General features: G+C 41.3%; 1 protein-coding gene across 1 annotated transcript in view; it reads left to right on the top strand.

Moving 5' to 3' along the window:
- Positions 1–4420: 4420 nt before the first annotated feature.
- Positions 4421–21262, top strand: part of ZDBF2 (zinc finger DBF-type containing 2) — a 45695-nt gene continuing 28853 nt past the window's right edge. The window contains 3 exon segments of the mRNA XM_034431575.3: positions 4421–4586; positions 20886–20937; positions 21074–21125. Of these exon segments, the coding sequence (XP_034287466.2) occupies positions 4581–4586; positions 20886–20937; positions 21074–21125 (110 nt within the window). The 5' untranslated portion in view covers positions 4421–4580.

Consider the following 21262-nt stretch of genomic DNA (forward strand, 5'->3'; position numbering starts at 1 on the left):
GCTTTTGCAACTTGGGCACATCATATTTCTGGATCTGACTGTTTGAGAATAATATGCTATTGCCTTCAATTCTCATCCGTGAACTTACACTCCATTTATTACACAGTTGCCAGCATCAGCACTCATAACAATATACTAGCGATTATCACAAACTGCCAGAACTGAGGATGTGGTTAAACATTGTTTATACACCTGACAACAACTTATTCATGTCCTTAGTGACAGATAGTGTCTGTTTTGAACATTTCATTTAAGGAATGCAGGACTTCTGCCAATTGTAATACAAAATCATCCAAGGTATTGCACCATGCTTAAATGTTTTCTTAGCTCAGCAACAGATTTGGGGAGGTTAATTCCAGACATAACTTCTATATCTTTGTCTTTTAGCTCATTCCATGTTTATTTATATAACATCCTAGATATAGAGCTTTTTCTAACATAAAAATTTGATTTAGTTCAGTTTCTGGTATGCACTGATTGTAGGAATTCAGAGTGATCATGTTCAGCCTCAGTAAGACTGTAAGTGAAATAATCATTTATAAATATTGAAACAGATACTAGGCACTATAAGAACACAGGCATTTTGGACTGTTGCCTTCTGGCAGAAGATACAGAACAATTAAAACTTGGACCACACATTTTCTGAATAGTTTTTATCCCAGAGCTATAATTGCACTCAACAAGAACTAAAGGGCCACCATCAGTGGTTGGACAGTATTACTTGGTCTGTTGTGTGGATGTTTGGGTGGTTTAGGGGTGGGTAATTGTGGTGGGTGGGGAGTGTGTTTGGGGATTATGTGTGTTGGACCTGGTCTTTGGGTGTTAAGTGAATTTCGTTGTATGTGTATACTGTGTATACACATACAATGACAATAAAGTTTATTTATTTGAGAATTTATTTTTTAAAGAAAAATAACTCTATCCAACAATATACTAAATGTACAGTAATGACTTTGACATAACCTAGATGTCTGTGAGTCTGACAAAATCCACTGCTAGCAACAAGCAGCAAGACTACTCAAGCACCTGCAAATCACAGGAGATCATCCATAGAAAGGATTTATCATCCTTTTCATGGCTTTGTTTAGCTATTTCAGATTTATGCATTTGTGACCTATGGCATTTTTTTGAATGTTTTAATCACTCTACACTGGAACATCACCTGTAATTTTGCTTTGATTTTGGTGTGTAGTAGGATCAATATTATTCTGGCTTTATCGACTGCATATGGGAAAGGTCCTTTCATAGCTTTTATCTTGCTTGGAGGAATTTGAGTTTCCCTTTTACTTGTAAAGTGTTGTGATAACTTCTACACAGGAGAGTAAGCCCATTGCAAAAGACGCCTTTCTGTTTGTATGATTATTTATCCAAACACAGAACACATACAGGCAGTCCCTATGTTAAGATCAAGATCCATCCCCAAGTCTGCCTTTAACTGAAATTTGCATGTGTTGGAATTTATGAATGGGCTACCTATTACTAAAAATGGTGGATTATGTTTTCCTTCCTTCAGTTAACAAACCAGGGGTGAAATCTAGCAGGTTCTGACAGGTTCTAGAGAACTGGTAGTGGAAATTTTGAGCAGTTTGGAGGACCAGCAAATGCCACCTCTGGCTGGCCTCAGAGTGGGGAGGGAATGGGGATTTTGCAGTATTCTTCCCTTGGAGTGGGGTGGGAATGGTGATTTTGCAGTATCCTTCCCCTGCCACGCCCAACAAGCCACGCCCAACAAGCCACACCACGCCCAACAAGCCACACCCACAGAATCGGTAGCAAAAAAATTGGATTTCAGCACTGTGACAAACCACTGAAAGCACATATTTTCATGAACCACTGAAAACAGACTGCATATTAAAAATGCACAGCTTCAATGGTTTGTTGGCTTGAGGAAGGAGAAAGTCATCCACCATTTTTAGTAATAAGCAGCACATTCACAAGTATAAGTTGTCTGCAAGTCAGACCTCCGAACATGGGGACTGTATATATATTGTATTCTCTGCCTCTGTACTAGCCATAAAATTCTACAGGCAGTGTAAATTCTTGCTGTAAAAGATGAAATTAAGTTCCTCTAGAGCAGAGGTGTCAAACTCATGGCCCATGGGCTGGATGCGTCATGTGCTGGGCATGCCCATACCCAGTTTAGCAAAGGGAAAAAAGTTGCAAAATGTCACGTGACATGTTGTTGTGAGTTTGACACCCTTGCTCTAGAGTCTAGACAGTTTTTGAAATCCTAGATAAATTTTAAAAGCATATTGTATGATTTACAGAAACAGCCCCCATGATTTAGCAAAGGCATAAGGCCGTGATGGCGAACCTATGGCACGTGTGCCACAGCTGGCACATGGAGACCTTTCTGTGGGCACGCGAGCCGTCACCCAGCTCAGCTCCACCGTGCATGCGTGGGCGCCTCCCACCAGCCGATTTTCGGGATGCGCATGTGCTTTTGGCACACGACGAGAAAAAGTTAGCCATCACTGTCATAAGGGCATTACAAGTGATCTCAAAAGAAATGCATATGGTGTCATCATGTGTTCAATTTTTCTTCCTTCCTTAACATGAGAGCTGAAAAATAAACAATTTCCAAACACTTGTGCCACTCAGAGTTTAGCAAGCCATTCTGTTCCCTCTGCATGTTTTCTCACACTGGATTAATTTACATACAGATTGAACAAAAATGGTGATAAGATACATCCCTGTCTAACTTCCTTACTGATCCTGAACCAATGTGTCACCATAAAGAGTTCTCATTGTTGTCTCCTGATCAGTGTACAGTGAACTGATAAGTCTGATCAGAATTGGGACACCAAGATCATGCAAACCCCCCCCATAGCTTATTGGGTTCTACATAGTCAAAAGCTTTTCTGTAATCGATCACAATTAAAGTATTGTAGGAATTAAATACATGGTGGCGGATGGCAGCGTGCTGTAGGAGGTGATCACAGCCAAAAATGGAGCTCGGGAGGGCCGCTCATGCCCCTCCTGAGGTCTGTTTTCGCTGGCAGAGTGCTAGCAAAACAAACTAATGCCTAGCAAAAGTGGCATTTGATCACAAGGGAAGGAGGCATCGAGAAATGTTTCCCCTTTTGCATTTGTGCATCCAAGAAGGGACAGGAAAGGAGAAAGGGAAAGAGGAAAGACAAAGAAAAAGAAAAGATGGGAAGAGAGCAAGGAAAGAAAAAGAGAGAAAGGGGAAGGAAGAAGAAAGGGAAATGAAAAGGGAACGAAAAAGAAAAGAGAGGGAAGGGAGGGAGAGAGGGATAATGAGAAAGAGGGAAGGTCTCTGAGGAAAGTCCTGCCTTAGCACTTGGCCACCTGCTGCCCTTGTCCCCTCCTCCTGACCTCTCCTGGTGGTCTCCCATCCTATCGCTGAGGATGCTTTGGTTACAAAGCCAGATCTCCTTGCGTGGAGAGGGAGTGGGCCTCCCTCTGACCCACACACTTTGCCCTCCAGCACACACCATGAGGAATCTGGCCAAGAAGAGCGAGAACAGCAGCAGCCTCGAGGAGGTGGTAAGAGCAGGTGGGCACCCCCTCAGGGAAGCAGGACTGGGCTGGGCTGTGGGGTCTCGGTGCCTTGGGAGCTCAAGGGCTGGGCTGGGCACTTGCCCTCGCCCTCGCCTTCCTAGGGCTCTGGACAGCCTGCACTGCTGTCCGCGGGTCCTAAGCGTGGCCTGAGAGGGACAGCGAGGCTCCTCTGGAGGACAAGGGTTTGGCGCTCTCCCTGGTCTCGCCTTCCTCCGCTGGAGGCAGTGGATCCCCCCCAGCTCTGCCTGGGCCACCACAGGCAGACCAGAAACGAGTGACGTCGAGCTGCCCCCCACCTCCAGGTCAAACACAACCTTAATGCAGCCCTTAATGAAATCGAGTTTGAGACCTCCGTTCTAGGCCTATCTCCAAATTGAACCAGGAACTATTAAGAGGAGCCAAAAGTGCGAGGCTCCCTTCTCTACGGTCTCCTGCCGAGACGCCAACCAGGTCACACACCTGGCAAAGAAAAGAAGGGATGTTTTGTAATTTTTATTTGGTGAACTACGGTTTAGCTACTGTACTGTGTAAACCCCAAAAGGTTATCCAAGCACGGCCGAGCTTGTTCCGTGCAAACCACACCCTTCTTTCTACAGTGGCCAAAGCAAGTCCTCTCGGACCAAGTCGGGTGTCTAGGGACACAGAAAGCACCGCTGCTCCTTTCTCCCTTCAGCAGTGTTTCTCAACCTTGGAAGCTTGAAGATGGGTGGACTTCAACTCCCAGAATCCCCCAGCCAGCAGCGCTGGCTGGGGGATTCTGGGAGTTGAAGTCCACCCATCTTCAAGCTTCCAAGGTTGAGAAACACTGCCCTAAAGGCTATCAGGATAACCGCTTAGGCTCGTCTTGTGGGCGTTTCCAACCACTCGTCCGGACGGCGGCGCGCGCCTGACGTTCCTCACCAGACACGCGGAATAGTACTGTATATAAATTCTTTCTGCGCCGCTCTAGGAATATCGAGTGATTGTCTTCCTGATAACCCGGAAGAGGAAGTTGCGGTTGTGCTTTTTTTTTCTTTTGACACTTTTGAATCAGTGAAGGGGGAGGGGGAAGCGCAATGGAGGTAAGAAACACACGTAGAAGAGCGGGCAGGCAATTTAGGTCGGGCGCTTAAATCGGCGGTGTAGAGAAAAGGAAAGGAGCAGCGGTTAGATTACCTCGACGTCGTCGCTTCCTTCCATGCACGCGCTTAGGGGCGGGGCTTCTTGGCTGCTTCCGGAGCGCGCGCGCGCACCCTTTCACTCCCCTTACCCCACCCCACACCCCCACCCCCGTGTAATGTCTGCTCTGAGAGTTCAACCCCTGAAGTCCGTAGACGCTACTCTCCGTGGGGCGGGCGTGGGGGAGTTCCTTCATTTTGTTACCCCAATTTCCCTTCAGCTCCTGCTTATGAACGTTGTATCGAGACACGTCCTTTTTTATGCTAAGCTGTAATGCGATCTATATCTCAGTTTGGCTTAAATGCGTTGGGTGACCATCCCGACAAAGGTAGCTTGACCAGTTGTGATCGGCCACGGCTTAGCCTGCTGTGTGAAGTTGCACCAACTTTTGAAAAAAAAAAAATATGGCTGTGTTCGCAATGGCCGGGCTAATTATCTGTTGAATAAGGCAGAGTTGGTCCCCAGGTTAACCTGTAACCATGATGTCACCCAAATACTAAAATCAACTCACCTGAGCAGTTTTCATAGAATCACAGAGTTGGAAGCAGCCATTTATGTTTTTGAGTCTACCTTTCTGCTCAGCACGGAACAGATTAAATATTTTAATAGGCCATATAAAATAGCTATACCTAAGATTTGCCCAAGATTTATTTACCTAGAAATTGGTATAATATTGAAGAGTTTCAGCCTGCCTCTTTCCACCCCATTTCTTTTTCCTGTTTGTTTCTGTGTCCCTTTCGTAAAGGAGGTGCTTTCAGTTGACTTTCATTCCAGAGGGTAAGGTGGCATATCTTGGACATAGGTATTGTTGGCATTGTATGGTTGTATGGCATCTTGGCATTGTATGGTTTTACATGACAGTATGCTAATTATTCTGTGTAGATGCTTATAGGAGCCACTCGGGTTCAGATGAAGAAATGAGCATGTATGAAATTGTATCAGATAAACAGGCTATAAATAAGTTGTATGGAGCTTTCTATATAAAATCTTTCTATATACAACACACTAGCTTAAAATACTATACTAAATTGTAGCTCTATTATGTAAACAGCCAGGGTACTTTTGACTTACTGCGTGGTGAGATAATTTAGTTAAATCCTAAATCAGTTAACCATGAGAAATACATCGAGAACAGAGATGAAGTAATTTTCAAATATGAATTTTTTGACTTGTGTGAAACATACACGTTAGCATGTCTCCAATTGTTTGAAGTAGTGCCATAAACCTTCAGTAGAGTTGACATTTTCCTTAAAAGCCAATTTTAAGAGTATAGAGAGACTCGCAATAAAACATAAGAGTACTGATACGTGTTATGAATCATTTTAAGTTTGGGTTCAAAGTATATTTTCACATGATATATTGCACTGTAGGAAGAAAAATTCTCAAGTTTATACAAGTGTTTCCTAAGCTTCAAGCAGAACTGCTCTTGTTCAAGGCTACCCAGTCCTGAACTTGAGTTTTGTAATAATAACTGGGTAACTTGTTTCCTCTTTCTTTACAGCCATCACCTATCATGCTCTACAGTATTAAAGGTTATAGTAGGACTGGTAAAATGTGCATCCTTAGAATAGGTAGGACCAAAATTTGGGCATTTTATTTTACTGTATTTTATATTTAGAGAGTTTCAGGGAAGAGAACCTTAACCGCTCACTTTTTGCCCTAACCTTTAAAGGGCAAAAAGTGGGTGGTTAAAGATCCCATTCCATTTCCTAAATCCTCTAAAGGCCTCTCTAAATCAAGCCTTGCTTTGCCCACTTTGGGCACTCAGTCCGGAAAAGGTTAGCCATTACTGGTCTAGAAATACACTCAATAAACAAATACACACTGGTCTAGACAGACATATAAACAAAAGATATGTATATATAACTGCCCAGAGATTGTGTAGTAACACGATCAACAGTACAACCATCAATGGTAATAAAAAATAATGGCATGGATTTTTCTCTCCTGCTTAATCATTAAAAGACAGTCCAGTAAAGCCAGCTGTAAACTATTCTCCAGAAGACTGTAGGAGATGGGACCATTTTTGCCTTAAAGGGGAGGAGCAGGCACCAAGAATGCCTCATTCTGTGTCCATTCTGCTACTGCCTTTGGCAAGTAATCTCTATTCACCTGAATTGAATGCCTAGAGTTTAGCCAGCATCTTAGATTACACTGAAAATAAATTAGACTTAAATTTAGAATAACTTTTTTGTCATTTTGAATGTACACTAATTGGCATACGTTAAAATGAAATTTTGTTGTATACAGCTCTCAAAGGGTCACCATCTCCAACACACTACATAAATATGACAAAATAAATAATTACAAAATTATGCATATATCCACATTTCATTTCATTTCATTTTATTAGATTTATATACCGCCCTACTCCCGAAGGACTCAGGGCGGTGAACAGCCAGAAAGATAAAACACACAAACTACAAAATTTAAAAGACAATATAAAAACCCATTAAATAATTTGGCCCAAAACAATTTAAAACACCCCTAATGTTTTAAAACCAATTTTAAAAGTTACAATTAAAAGGGAAGTTAGGCCAGGCCAGCCTGTTGAAATAAATAGGTCTTGAGGGCACGGCAGAAGATGCGTAAATCCGGGATCCTCCGTATCTCCGGGGGGAGCTCATTCCAGATAGCAGGTGCCCCCACAGAGAAGGCTCTCCCCCTGAGGGCCGCCAATCAACACTGTTTGGCCAACGGCACCCTTAGGAGTCCCTCTCTATGGGAGCGTACTGGCCAGTGAGAGGCTACTAGTGGCAGAAGGCGGTCCCATAAGTACCCTGGTCCTAAGCCATGGAGTGCTCTAAAGGTGGTAACCAAAACCTTGAAGCACACCCGGAAGACCACTGGGAGCCAGTGCAGCTCGCGCAGGAGAGGTGTCACATGGAAACGCCACGCCACTCCCATAACCACCCGCGTGGCTGCACTCTGAACCAGCTGGAGCCTCCGGGTGCTCCTCAAGGGAAGCCCCATGTAGAGAGCATTACAATAGTCCAGGTGGGAAGTGACGAGGGCATGAGTGACCATGCATAAGGAGTCCCGATCCAGAAAGGGACGCAACTGGCGTATCAGGCGGACCTGATAGAAAGTCCTCCTGGCCACAGCCGTCAAGTGCTCTTCTAAAGATAGCCGTGAATCCAGGAGGACGTCCAAGTTGTGAGCCCTTTCCATGGGGGCCAATGACTCGCCCCCAATAGTCAGTGATGGCACCAACTGACTATATCGGGACGCCGGAAACCACAGCCACTCAGTCTTGGATGGATTGAGCCTGAGTCTGCTTCTCCCCATCCAGATCCGCACGGCCTCCAGGCACATCACTTCAAGGGCATCATTGGAGTGGTCCGGGGTGGAGATGTACAGCTGAGTATCATCAGCGTACTGATGGTACTTCACCCCGAAACCACGGATGATCTCGCCCAGTGGCTTCACATAAATGTTGAACAGAATGGGCGAGAGGACCGACCCCTGTGGCACCCCACATATAAGGCGCCTCGGGGTCGACCTCTGTCCCCCTGCCAACACAGACTGCGACCAGTCGGAGAGAAAGGAGGAGAACCACCGCAGCATGGTGCCCCCCACCCCCAACTCTTCCAACCGGTGCAGCATGATACCATGGTCGATGGTATCAAAAGCCACTGAGAGATCTAATAGGACCAGGACAAAGGAACAACCCCTGTACCGAGCCCTCCAGAGATCATCAACCAACGCGACCAATGCCGTTTCCATGCTGTACCCAGGCCTGAAGCCCAACTGGAACGGATCCAGATAAACCGTTTCATCCAGGTACTGGGGAAGCTGTCGTGCCACCACACTCTCAACAACCTTCATCACAAAGCGAAGGTTGGAGACTGGATGATAGTTTGCTAACACTGCCGGGTCCAGGGAAGGCTTCTTGAGGAGAGGCCTCACCACCGCCTCTTTCAAGGCGGCGGGAAAGTCACCCTCACTCAATGAAGCAGTTATAATCTCCTGGAGCCAGCCTCGTGTCACCTCCCGAGAAGCCAGCATCAACCAGGAGGGACACGGGTCCAATAAACGTGGCTGTGCTCAGTCTACCCAGAATCCTGTCCACGTCTTCGGGAGTCACAGGGTCAAACTCTTCCCAGATAACATTCTCAAGACCTGCCCCCATCATTCCTCCTGAGTCTACCCAGTCAGAGTCCAAGTCTTCCCGAATCTGAGCGATTTTGTCATACAGATACTGCAGAAAGTCCTCGGCTCTACCCTCCAAGACGTCCTCCCACACTCCCTGGTGGAGTAGGGAGTGGGTCATCCTAAATAGAGCGGCCGGGCGATTATCTGATGATGCAATAAGAGCGGCAAAATAGTTACATTTTGCCGTTTTTATCGCCACTAGGTAAGTCTCAATATGAGACCTTACCAGTGTTCGGTCGGATTCAGAAAGGCTGGCCCTCCAACTGCTCTCCAGGCGTCTTTTCCGGCGCTTCATCTCCCTCAGCTCCTCGGTAAACCAAGGAGCCAGGTGAGACCGGCGCTGGGTCAGAGGCCGCAAAGGCACGACCCAATCCAAAGCTCCAGCGGCCACCCTATCCCAGGCGGCCACTAGATCTTCAGTCGAGGCGTGAGCCAGAGCCTCAGGGAATGGTCCAAGCTCCGTCTGGAACCTATCAGGTTCCATCAGGCGCCTGGGGCGGAACCATCTCATCTGTTCTGCCTTCCTGTGGCGGGATATGGAGGTTCCAAGGTCAAAGCGAAGGAGGGAGTGATCCGACCATGACAAGGGCTCAATCGTTATATCCCCTATCTCAAGATCACTCATCCACTGACCAGAGACAAAAACCAGGTCCAGCATGTTTCCCCCCATGTGAACTAACTGGGTCAGGTCCATAGCCGCCATGAACTAACTGGGTCAGGTCCATAGCCATCATGGAAGCCATGAACTCCAGAGCCACCTCAGACATCTCACCGAAGGATGGAAGGTTAAAATCCCCCATGACCATGAGCCTGGGGGTATCAACCGCCACCGTGGTTATAACGTTGAGCAGCTCGGGCAGGGCTGCTGCCACATGGCAGGGAGCCAGGTATGTGATCAGCAAGCCCATCTGTACCCCATGACCCCACTTCACAAGGAGGGACTCACATCCGGCAGTCTGAGGAACAGTGGCCTCCCTCGGCCTAAGATCTTCTTTATTAACAACCGCCACCCCCCGCCCCTCCCTTGTGACCTCGGCTGATGAAATGCGCGAAAACCGGGTAGGTTTCTCTGACACAGAGAAACAACACAGTCTAGTTTGGATGTATATATGTACATGGTGAGAAAAATGAACCTTGCGAGTTTATCAGATGGATGGCATTGGGAACAAAGCTGTTACATAATCTGGTAGTTCTGCTAGATATATTTCGAAACCTCCTCCCAGAGGGGAGCAACAGAAACCTCCTCCCAGAGGGGAGCAACAGAAACAAGACTGTGAAGTGGGTGTGTGGGGTCTTTAACAATGCTTTGAGCTCTAAGCACATGGTGCTTCTCAGGGTAGATAAAAATCGATTAAAAAAAATTAATTGGATTTTTAAAAATTTAAATTGGATTTTTTTTAAATTTTTATCAAATGTATGTTACTAAAATGCTTTTGGAGTAAAAATCTATCTAAAGATAGTTTTCTATTTAGGATACGTTAATAATTTAGTTTATCGACTTCCGGTTTCCCTGTCTTCGGCGACGGCGGCGCCCTTTGAAGCTCCGCCAGCCCCGCCGCCCGTAGAGCCGCTCCGAGACGAGGAAGCGGCTCGAAAACTTCTAAATCCGTAGGATTGAAGAAGGAGAGATCGCAGGGCACAGGTCGAGCCCCTGTAACCCCCCAGGGAAGCTTCTGGGGAGAGAACAGGCGTGGCTCCCTCCCAACCTGCTGAAACTCCGGGCGACGTGGGACGATTCTGCCTTTGCAGAACAAGCCGGCTGCAGGAAACTTAAAGCGAAAGAACCAGCTTTAATCAACAGTGAAACTATCTGGATCCTGAATCTTGGAAACGCAAGTATCAGCGCTTTGTTGACTTTTCAACCTGAGAAAACGTGAATGAGTGAAAGTGCTTAGAAAAAACATGGCGTTTAGCCTCAGAGTTAACGAGCCAGCGAGTGTGGATTGGTGAAGTTATTTTGCTTTGTTACAAAGTTTCCAAGTTGCTACAAAGTTGCTTTGCTTGTTATAAGAGAAACAATTGGAAAATTTCTCCCTTTCAAAATTTGACTTTGCTTTACTTCAACCTTTATTTGATCAAATCTGGGGGACTTTTTTAGAAGTCTTTGTGCAGGAGGGAAAGGAAAAGGAACTTCCCTCTTTAGAAAAACTAGATCACGTGGCAGGATGGCTTCAAAGAAGCAGGAAGGGAAGGCAACGGGGGGGGATCCCCCACACATAAACATGAAACGCAACTTCCCCCTGCTCAGCAGTTACAGACCCAGAAAAAAGAATTTGATGTGGGAGATTTAAAAGAATTTATTTCTAAAACTTTGGATGATAAATTTCAAAAATCTCAACAGGAGATAGATGATAAACTTCAAAAATCACATCAGGGGATAGATGACAAACTTCAAAAATCACACCAGGAATTTATGCAGGAAATTAATGAAGTTAAAGATATGGTGAAACAGAATCAAAACAAGGTGACCAAAAAAATATCAGAAGTGGCATCTGGCCTGGCAGAATTTATTGGGAAAGTTGATTTTAAAGTTGAAGAATTTAAATCAGAAGTTAATGTTAAGATGAAAGACAATGATTATAAAATTGCTGATGTTGACAATAAAATGCAGAGAGTTGAAGACGAGATTGTCATGATACAATTCAGGGCAATGGAGTTTGCTATACGGATTCGAGGAATTCGAGAGGAGGAAAGACAGGATTTGAGACAAGTTTGTTCTGAGGCCCTGGCTAAGATTTTACAAGTTAATCCAGATGTGGTTTTTCACAAAATAGACAAAATTTACAGAGTGAACTCTTGGGTGGCCAGACAAAGACAATTACCTAGAGATGTAGTCATATATTTTACAGACAGAGAAATAAGAAATGATATCCTGCAAAAATCCTTTTACACTTCAGTACAAGTGGGGGGCTCACGAATTGGAATTTATAAAGAATTACCTCCTAAAATGCTGAAAGCTAGAAAAGAATTTGGTTTTCTCGTTAAGGAATTGCAAAATTTACAGATACCTTTCCGGTGGGACGCACCAGTTGGCATAATTTTCAGATACAAGGGACAAAGATACCGTTTGAATACCGTGGAGAAGGCACAGCACTTCTACACTACTATTCTCAAGGAAAGAACACCATCCCCACGTACATCTACAGTTTTGGAGATTAAAGAGAGTGAAGAGAAGCAACCTCAACGAGAACTGCAAGAACAGTCTAAGCAGGAATTAGAAGAAGTGCAAGGTGCAGAAGGAGGTTTTCTGGATGAGCCCTTGCTGGAATCTTCTCCAATCTTGGACCCGGCTCGGATGATTGAAGTTAAGGATCAACGTATAACTCGAGCTCAAGCTAAGTTACTTAAACAAAAGCAACAACAACAACAGGAAAGACAAGACAAGGAGGCAGATAAGAGTACTGCACAAGAGATTGGAGCTATGGGAGGAGCGAGATCGAAGCTTTCGGATGACCTTCAATTATTTTGCTCTTTGCTCCAGAAAGAGGCTGATGATGCTTAAGTGTTTATCCTGGAATGTTAATGGGTTGAATTCAGCACAGAAAAGGAAGAAATTATTTACATATTTGAAACAATTTAATAATGATATAATTTGTTTACAAGAAACGCATATCACAACTCAAGATCAAAAATATTTGATAAACTCCAAACTAGGAACACATTTTATATCTTCAACTTCGCAAAAAAAGAATGGTGTGGTTATTTATGTAAATAAAAAGTTAACAGCTAAAGTTATAGAAACAGATGAAGATGGTAGGTTTGTAGCAATTGAATTGTCTATATCGAATGGCCAAATTCTTCTGATTGGGATTTATGCTCCCAATCAGCAACAGGACTATTTTTATAAGATGTTACATACTAAAATATTGCAATGGGATTACAGATCTATTTTAATTATGGGAGACTGGAATGGAGTAATTGATTCTAAATTAGATAAAAAGAGTTTTGCAAAGTCTAGAATCAGATTACCACAGACCTTTTTCGACATGAAAGAAGATATGGAACTAAAAGATGTTTGGAGAATACATAATCCAAAAGAATTGGACTATACTTTTTTTTCTGACAGACACAGATCCTTCTCTAGGATTGACTTTATCTTGTTGACAGATGATTTACTTGTTAAGACAAAAAGAACAAAGATTTTTCCAAGAACTTTGACTGACCATAGCCCAGTATGGATAGAAATTGAGATGGACAAGGTTGAGAGATGTTCTTGGAGATTAAATGAGAATTTGTTTAGATATGAAAAAAATATAACAGAACTTAAAAAGCATTTGAAAGAATTTTTTGAAATAAACTTGAATAAAGGTACCCCAATTGAAATTGTGTGGGATGCAAGTAAAGCTTATATGAGAGGGGTACTTATCTACATGAACTCTAAACATAGACTGTTCCGACAAAAGAAAAGATCTGAACTGGAAATAGAAATAAAGAATAAAGAACAGTTACTTATTAAAAATCCAACAGATGAAAGAATACGTAGTGCTATAAAACTTTTGAAAGACCAATTTCAAATGCTTATGGCGGAACAAGTTGCAACAAACTTACAATATGCGAAGCATAACACATTTTGTAACGCTAATAAACCGGGCAGATGGTTGGCTTACACATTGAGGAAAAAACAAAGTATACGGACTATTGATAGTATTGATATTGGAGGGAAAGAAATCTTTCAACAAAAATTAATTAAAGAAGCTTTTGTGGATTATTATACTAAATTATATGCTAAAGAGGAGGTGCAGAATGGACTTATAGAAAAATATTTAAACGATAAAAGAGTTATAAAAATTACTGATCAACAAAAGGAAAGAATGAATTATCCTATAACAGAGGAGGAGATAATAGTAGCAATTAAACAGTTAAAAACAGCCAAAGCTCCTGGCACGGATGGTTTGACTGCAGTGTATTACAAAACTTTGCAAGCTGAAATGGTGGAACAACTTAGAGATTTATTTTGCAACATTCAGCAAGGGGGTAAAATACCCCCATCATGGACAACAGCTTACATATCTTTGATACCAAAAGAACAAATCGGTCCTAAAAAACCAGAGAACTATAGACCAATATCTCTTTTGAATACAGATTATAAAATTTTTGCAAAAGTACTAGCCAACAGGCTGATGCCAGTAATTCAGAAGGTGATTCATGATGATCAAGCGGGATTTATCGAGGGCAGATATATGAAGGACAATGTAAGGCAAGTAATAGATTTATTGGAATATCTTGAGAAGAATAAACAGATCCCTGCAGTGCTGGTCTTCTTGGATGCAGAGAAGGCCTTTGACAGAGTGGATTGGAATTTTCTATTAAAGACTTTGAAAAAGATGGACTTTGGGGATCAATTTATACAGGCGATTTCGGCAATTTATCAAGAGCAAAAGGCACAGATCATTATTAATGGAAGTCTGACAACAGAGTTTAAAATTGAAAAAGGAACAAGACAGGGATGTCCGTTGTCCCCACTTTTATTTATTTTAACACTAGAAGTCTTGTTAAATACAATACGGGACTCTAATATCTTGAAAGGTATAAAGATTAGGCAAGAGGATTACAGAATAAAGGCATTTGCAGATGATCTGGTTGTTACCCTATCACAACCAATGGAATCAATAATCTTGATGAAGGACATTATACAAGACTATGGTAAAGTTTCAGGTTTTAGATTGAATCCAAAAAAGACTAAAATGATAGCTAAAAACATGACACAAGATCGTAAACATGAGCTTGAAAGGAGGGCAGGTTTTGAGACTGTACCTAAGGTAAAATATCTAGGAGTTCAGATTGCAGAATCAAATATGAAATTGTTTCAAAATAACTATGAGGTGTTGTGGCGAGAGGTGCAGAAAGATATGGAGACTTGGAAAAAACTGCAGCTGTCTCTACTTGGAAGAATAGCAGCAGTTAAGATGAATATTTTGCCAAGATTTCTTTTTTTGTTTCAAATGATTCCGGTGCTTAAAAGTGATAAACAATTGAAAGTTTGGCAATCTGGAGTGAATAAGTTTGTCTGGAACGAGAAGAAGCCGAGAGTGAAATTGAAAATTATGCAAGATGTTCCAGAAAGAGGAGGTCTTAAACTTCCAAACCTACAGCTATATTATGATGCAGCAGCTTTAACTTTAACAAGTGATTGGTTTGGAAGGAAAAAGACTGGAATATTGAATGCAGAAAGTTTTGATCTTGAATTTGGATGGCATGCTTACTTATTTTACGACGACAAAGTAGATAAAGTATTTAAAAGTCATATACTTAGAGATTCTTTGATGAGAGTTTGGAAGAAGCACCGACTCAAATGGGATTATAAAATACCGCTATGGCTGGATCTTGGTCATACTTTGTGGAATACAAATATAATGTCACTCGGGGGGGTTTTATATAAAGAGGTTCTTTTTACAGATGCGGGCAGATGGCAGCTGAAGACATTGCAGACACTGTTGGACGAAGGGATTAATTTAACTTGGTTACAATATAATCAATTACAATTGAGATGGAAAGAGGACCAAAAAACTGGTATTATGTTGCATGAGGAAGAATTGGTTAGACATATAAGAGAGAAAGGTCCAATGCATATCAAAAGGCTTTATAATGTTTTGCTAGAAAGGGACTCAGAAACTGAATTAGTTAAAGACTGTATGATTAAGTGGGCACAAAATTTCGAAGAACCAGTGATGTTGGAAACATGGGAAAAAATTTGGGTTCAGAATGTTAAATTTACACAGTCGCAGAACCTGAGGGAAAATTTCTATAAAATGTTTTATAGATGGCATTTAGATCCCAAAAAGTTGTCATGTATGTACCCTAATGTTCAGCCAAAATGTTGGAGATGTGAATGTTTGGATGCTACGTATTATCATGTTTGGTGGACCTGTAGGAAAGTTAAGGCTTTTTGGATAAAAATTTGGTGGATCATGCAGAATGTTTTGAAGAAAAAAATTCAATTTTCTCCACAACTGTTTTTATTGGGTATAGTTAAGGGTTTTACATTGGGTGAAACAAAATTGATATTGTATATGATAACAGCAGCAAGATTGTTGATAGGTAAATACTGGAAGAATGAAGCTTTGCCCACTATCGAGGAATGGACTTTGAAGATGGCCAGTTTTGCAGAGATGGCGAAGATTTCAGCATATTTAAAAGATTGTTCACAAGAGACTTATGAATGGGAATGGAAAAGGTGGATAGAATATGTTCAGAACAAATATCAAACTAGAAAGTATCAAATAGCTTTTATTTGAAAATAATGTAGTAGAATTTTTTTAATGTAATGAGGTAAAGAGAAAAATTATATAGGGGAGGGAGGGGTTTAAGTTTATATATAAGTGTGATATTAGGGTTCTTTATGAGTATGAGTATATTATAGGGAAGTCTGGGGGGAGGGGAGGGTTAGGGAGGGTTAGGGAGGTTGGGAAGTTTGGGGGGGTGGGGGAGAAAAGGGGTGAAAATGTAATTGTAAAACTTTTGCAATAAAAAAAAATAATTTAGTTTATCCAGCATGAAATGGAGCTTAGTTATGTAGCGTGAGGCTGTATATTCTGCAATATTTACATTTTTTGTAAACTCATTCAGTGAATCCAAGCTCTGCAAGCTGAGTTAACATGCACTGCATTGCATGTTAAATTCGCACAATTTCACAGTAACCATGAGATAAATCATAAAATAAAGTTCAGGAATATTCCTTTATCCCATTGTTTTGCAATGGATTTGCATTGTTTTGCAAATCTATGTCCACTACAAACTATGATTGTTTGAAGAGAAATGCATCTGTACCACCAGACTCTTAAGTGTGAGTAGGAAGGGCAAGCAGTAAAAATGAAAGTGAAACCTAAGCAGTTTATAAACCTTGTGATCTTTCGGCACATAGCTTGAAGCGCTTTATTCTTCCCTTGAGGAGCAAAATGGCAGCAGGCCATAAAAGACCCAGTTTGGGAATATTTTAATGCAGTTCCTCTTCCTACGGGTAAAACAGGTATGCAGGCAAAGCAGGTATACATGCAAAATGCAAGCAATGCAACAAAGATGCAAGGCCTGGTGGCCTGAATGAAACAACATCATGAGAGGTACTGTGATGAAAGGACCATGTTTGAAGAGGCAGGACCTTCAGGTTGGTAAACTTTCTTTCACCATATTTTTTAGGCTGCCATGAGGTATTGGTATGCTAAAGCAATAATATATATCTGCTATTGTTACTGCATGGCACTGCATGGTACTGCATACAGTTGCCAAGAAAAGAAATAATGAGTTAAAATATGCAAATATTCCCTTTTAGGCTGTACTGTGTGTGAATACAATGAGAAATTTACAATAAGCATACATGGTTTAAATAATAAAATAACAGCATTGCTTTTTTTGTTTAGGTGAAACCACCATCAACATAAAAGATTCTGGAAACTATCCACTTTCTAAATCGTCATCCTCTTGTTCTACAGTTTCAGAGTTATCTCTCAGTCACATCATTTACACATATCCGCAATATATCACCTAAAAGAAAGAAACCATCTGGAACCACCCCCATGGATAACACCACCATGGATAAGTTTCTGATAAAAACCAGCAGATTAGAAAAAGAGTTAATTGATGAAAAAAATTGGTCGGTTTGTTTATGCAACAAACTCTTCTTTCCGTCTGCTTGAAAACCCACTCTTTGTTAATAGGATTAAGCCACTGAGACCAAGATACAGTCCACCAAGTAGATTAGATGTTGTAGGGAAACTGCTGGATAAAGTATATGATGAAGAAATTATGCAATGTGCAACAAGTCTAAAAGGTAAAATTGTTAACCTAAGTCTTGATGGGTGGAGTAATGTCCACAATGATCCTATTGTATGTGTTGTATAACAACAGAAGAAGGGAATGTATTCCTTGCAGAAACGATACTTCAGGAAATACACACACAGCAGCATACTTAGAAGACATAGCAGCAAAAGTTATCATAAGATGCGAAAAAAAATCAAATGTCAAGTACACAGTTTGGTCATAGACAATGTTGCAAATGTGTCCAAAATGAGAATACATTTAGAACAACATGAAGAAACTACCAAGCTAATAGCATATGGTTGTAGCACTCATTTGATGCACCTCCTAGCCTCTGTGTCCCAGAAATAAAGCGTAATGTTGAAATTGATAAATACTTCGGTAGCAATCATTTTGCAGCATCAGCTCTGAAAATAATGGGTGGAACCAAACTAAAGCTCCCACAAGATGTTAGACGGAACTCTGTAGTGGACTGTTTTGAACAATATATAAAAAACTGGCCTATTTTGATGACCGTTTGTGAGCGAAATCGAGAAAAAATAAATGGCACTTTCACAGCCAAAATCCTCAACATTGGCCTTAAGAGAAATGTTGAACATATGCTGAGCATCCTGAAACCCATTTCTGAAGCTTTATGTCCACTCACAAAGCACCCCTGGCCTGCTCTCAAGTTGCCATAGGCAAGGGAGATGGGAAAACAAACTTTGCAGCTGCATCAAGGAGCTGGTATCTCAGTCAAAACAAAGCACATCCCAACTGATAACGCTGAGGTCATCTCCACGGGAAACCACAGTGGCCAGAGGGGAGTGATCTCTACAACTTGTGAAATTGCTTCGTTGGAGAATGTGACTGATGACACACCTTGGGGGAAGGGGGGAAACAGGGTCAGAGCCGGGACGTAAATTAAGTGAGGTCAGAGTTGGCTTCATTTGGTCCCTGCGGACATGAAGCTCCTAATAAATAACTGGATTTCTTTTGAAACCTGGTGTGAGACTCATGATTTAATTAGGGCAGCTGTTGGAACCCTGACACTAAACAGAATCCAGAAAAATAGTTGTTTTTATTGCTGATGCTGTTGAAATTAGTGGGTACTTAAAAACAGAACTATACACTGACAAGCAGAAATTACAAGATTTTAAAAAGCGAATGGGACAAGCACTGTCTCCAGCTCATTTTCTCGCAAACGTCAATATCCGGTACCTTAAGTGCTCAATATCCGGGTCAGACCTTAAGTGCTGAAGAAGAGAAGTTAGCCCTGACATGGGTATCCAGCAATTATCCATATCTAGTACCAGCTATAATGAACTGCAGAGCTAAGGGGGAACCATTCAAGAAAGTATGTTTGCTGATGAGGTTTTAAATAAAGTTTCACCAGTGAATATGGAAATTACTTAAACACTTGGATTCAGAAAGTGTTGAAGTAATGATTTCACTTTTAACCGCAGTGGCCTCTTCTACTGGCATTGAAAGAATATTCTCTTCCTTTGGACTTGTTCACTCTAAATTGAGAAATCGTCTGGAGTCTGATAAAGCAGGAAAGCTTTTTCTTTTCCAAATCATGGACAAACAAGAGAATGAAGATGAAAAAGAGAGAGCTGCAGAAGACCCTGTTTGAGGTTTTTTTATGTGGCCCCAGCTGATATATTCAATTTAAGTTCTTTTGTTTGTTTTTTCAAAGATACTTTGTTTATACATTTCAGCTACTAAACATTGATGTTTAAGCAAATAGAAGAATATGTAATATAATGTTATTGTTTTAATTAAATAAAAGAATTTGAGTAGTTCTCCACCTATGTGTGATTAACCTATTAACCTAAAATTGGTTCTGATATCGCTGTTTTACTAACCTGACAACTTACTATTCTATATAGGAAACCATTTTGTTTGCAAATAATAATATTAAAGATTCTAACTACCAGCAAGGATGAGTCCTTAATTTAAAGAGCACCTGTCATTTCAGATCCATCATGGCAGCGCCTATTAGCGGTCATCCACTCATCTGCTGCCCGCCACGTCCCTCACCTTGTGTCACTGCCACATCACCAGCTGTCCCATTAAAGTGAATGGGACTGTAGTGAGTCAACAGCAGGTCAGAGGAGAAGCCACTGCGGGACACAGATGACAGTTGCTCTTTAAAAATTATGATTTAAGTTGAGTTGATTTAAATCAAGCCTTTTTTTTTATTAATAATTTAAATCAAATCCACCATGGTGCTTATAAGCAGTATCCTGAATAGCAGAAAGTGAGCTTCCTATAATCTTCTCGGCTGTCCATACCACTCTTTGTATGGACTTTCTATCTGAGGCACTGCTGCCATCAAACCAAACAGTGATGCAGTTTGTTAAAACACTCTCAATTGTGACTCTGTAAAAAATTAGTAATAAAGGACAATATTTGTAGCTCAGATTTGAAATAATAATAATAATAATTTTATTTCTATACCGCCCTTCTCCCGAAGGACTCAGGGCGGTGTACAGCCTATTTAAAAACACAAAACAAACAACGATTAAAATTTAAAATCATTAAATAGATTAGGCTCAAATTAAAATCCCAGAAATTTAAAATACCCCTATTTAAAATTATTATGTTGATAGCCCGGCCCGGCAGAACAACAGGGTCTTCAGTGTGCAGCGAAACACCCGGAGGTCGGAGATCTTACGTATTTCCGGGGGCAGTTCATTCCACAGGGCTGGGGCTCCCACAGAGAAGGCCCTCCCCCTGGGTGTCGCCAGCCGACATAACTTGGCTGATGGCACCCTGAGGAGACCCTCTCTGTGGGAGCGGACTGGTCGGTGGGAGGCTATTGGTGGCAGAAATCAGGGGTCCTTGGTGCTCTCTGAGCTTGGCTGCTTTCTTGCAGACGTGTCATTACCCAAACTAGGTAACATCATCAGTGGTAGTGTAAATTAGCAATTAATGCAACTTCTATAGCAGCAGTGTTACATAACAGACGGAAAACTCTGTCCGGTGATTTAGTTTCAACCTGAGATTATAACAATGATGTTCATTAAAGGACCTTATCTTGAAAATCCACTTATATGTTTGTTCTGGAGTTGTTATCTGCATTACATGATGACATTTCCCTTTCAAAAAAAAATCTGAGATTTTGTTGCTTTCATTCTCAAACTCTTGTTTAAGAATGAGATTATTCCTGAAATGGAAACATTCTATAGTATTACTGAGGCACTCTTAATGAAATTCAGAATGTTGTTCTTAGTTATATATTTTTTCTGAGCAAATATTTATTGGAGGAACTTTTTTGTCTGTTCAGCGTTTTGTACTGTTTTGTTTTACAGATGTTTGATCATAATAAGCAAGCTGATGAAGCCAATGCTAGTTCAGCACAAGGTAAACCTCTTCTTCAACAAAAAGAAACATACAATGAGATCTTCAGCATCTGTTGAAATAAATTTTACTGTTCTGAAATGAAACTTGGGAAGTAAGAATGTAGATTGATGTTCTATTTCAATTTTTTTTCATTCAGGTATGGAAAGGAAAGTTAATGAAGGTTCCTTATTGCAGGACAGCAATAGTAGGTAAGTTTAGTTTCATGTAGAATCAACAATCCCCAGATAACAGCAAAGATTGTTTTATCAATAATCTTAAAAAAAAGAATTATGAGTAAAAAATATATAAAAATAAGTTTCATTTAGCAGAATTAGGAATGTTAAAT

This window comes from Pantherophis guttatus, chromosome 1 (assembly GCF_059756535.1).
Source record: "Pantherophis guttatus breed Tessera chromosome 1, ASM5975653v1, whole genome shotgun sequence".
NCBI lineage: Eukaryota > Metazoa > Chordata > Lepidosauria > Squamata > Colubridae > Pantherophis > Pantherophis guttatus.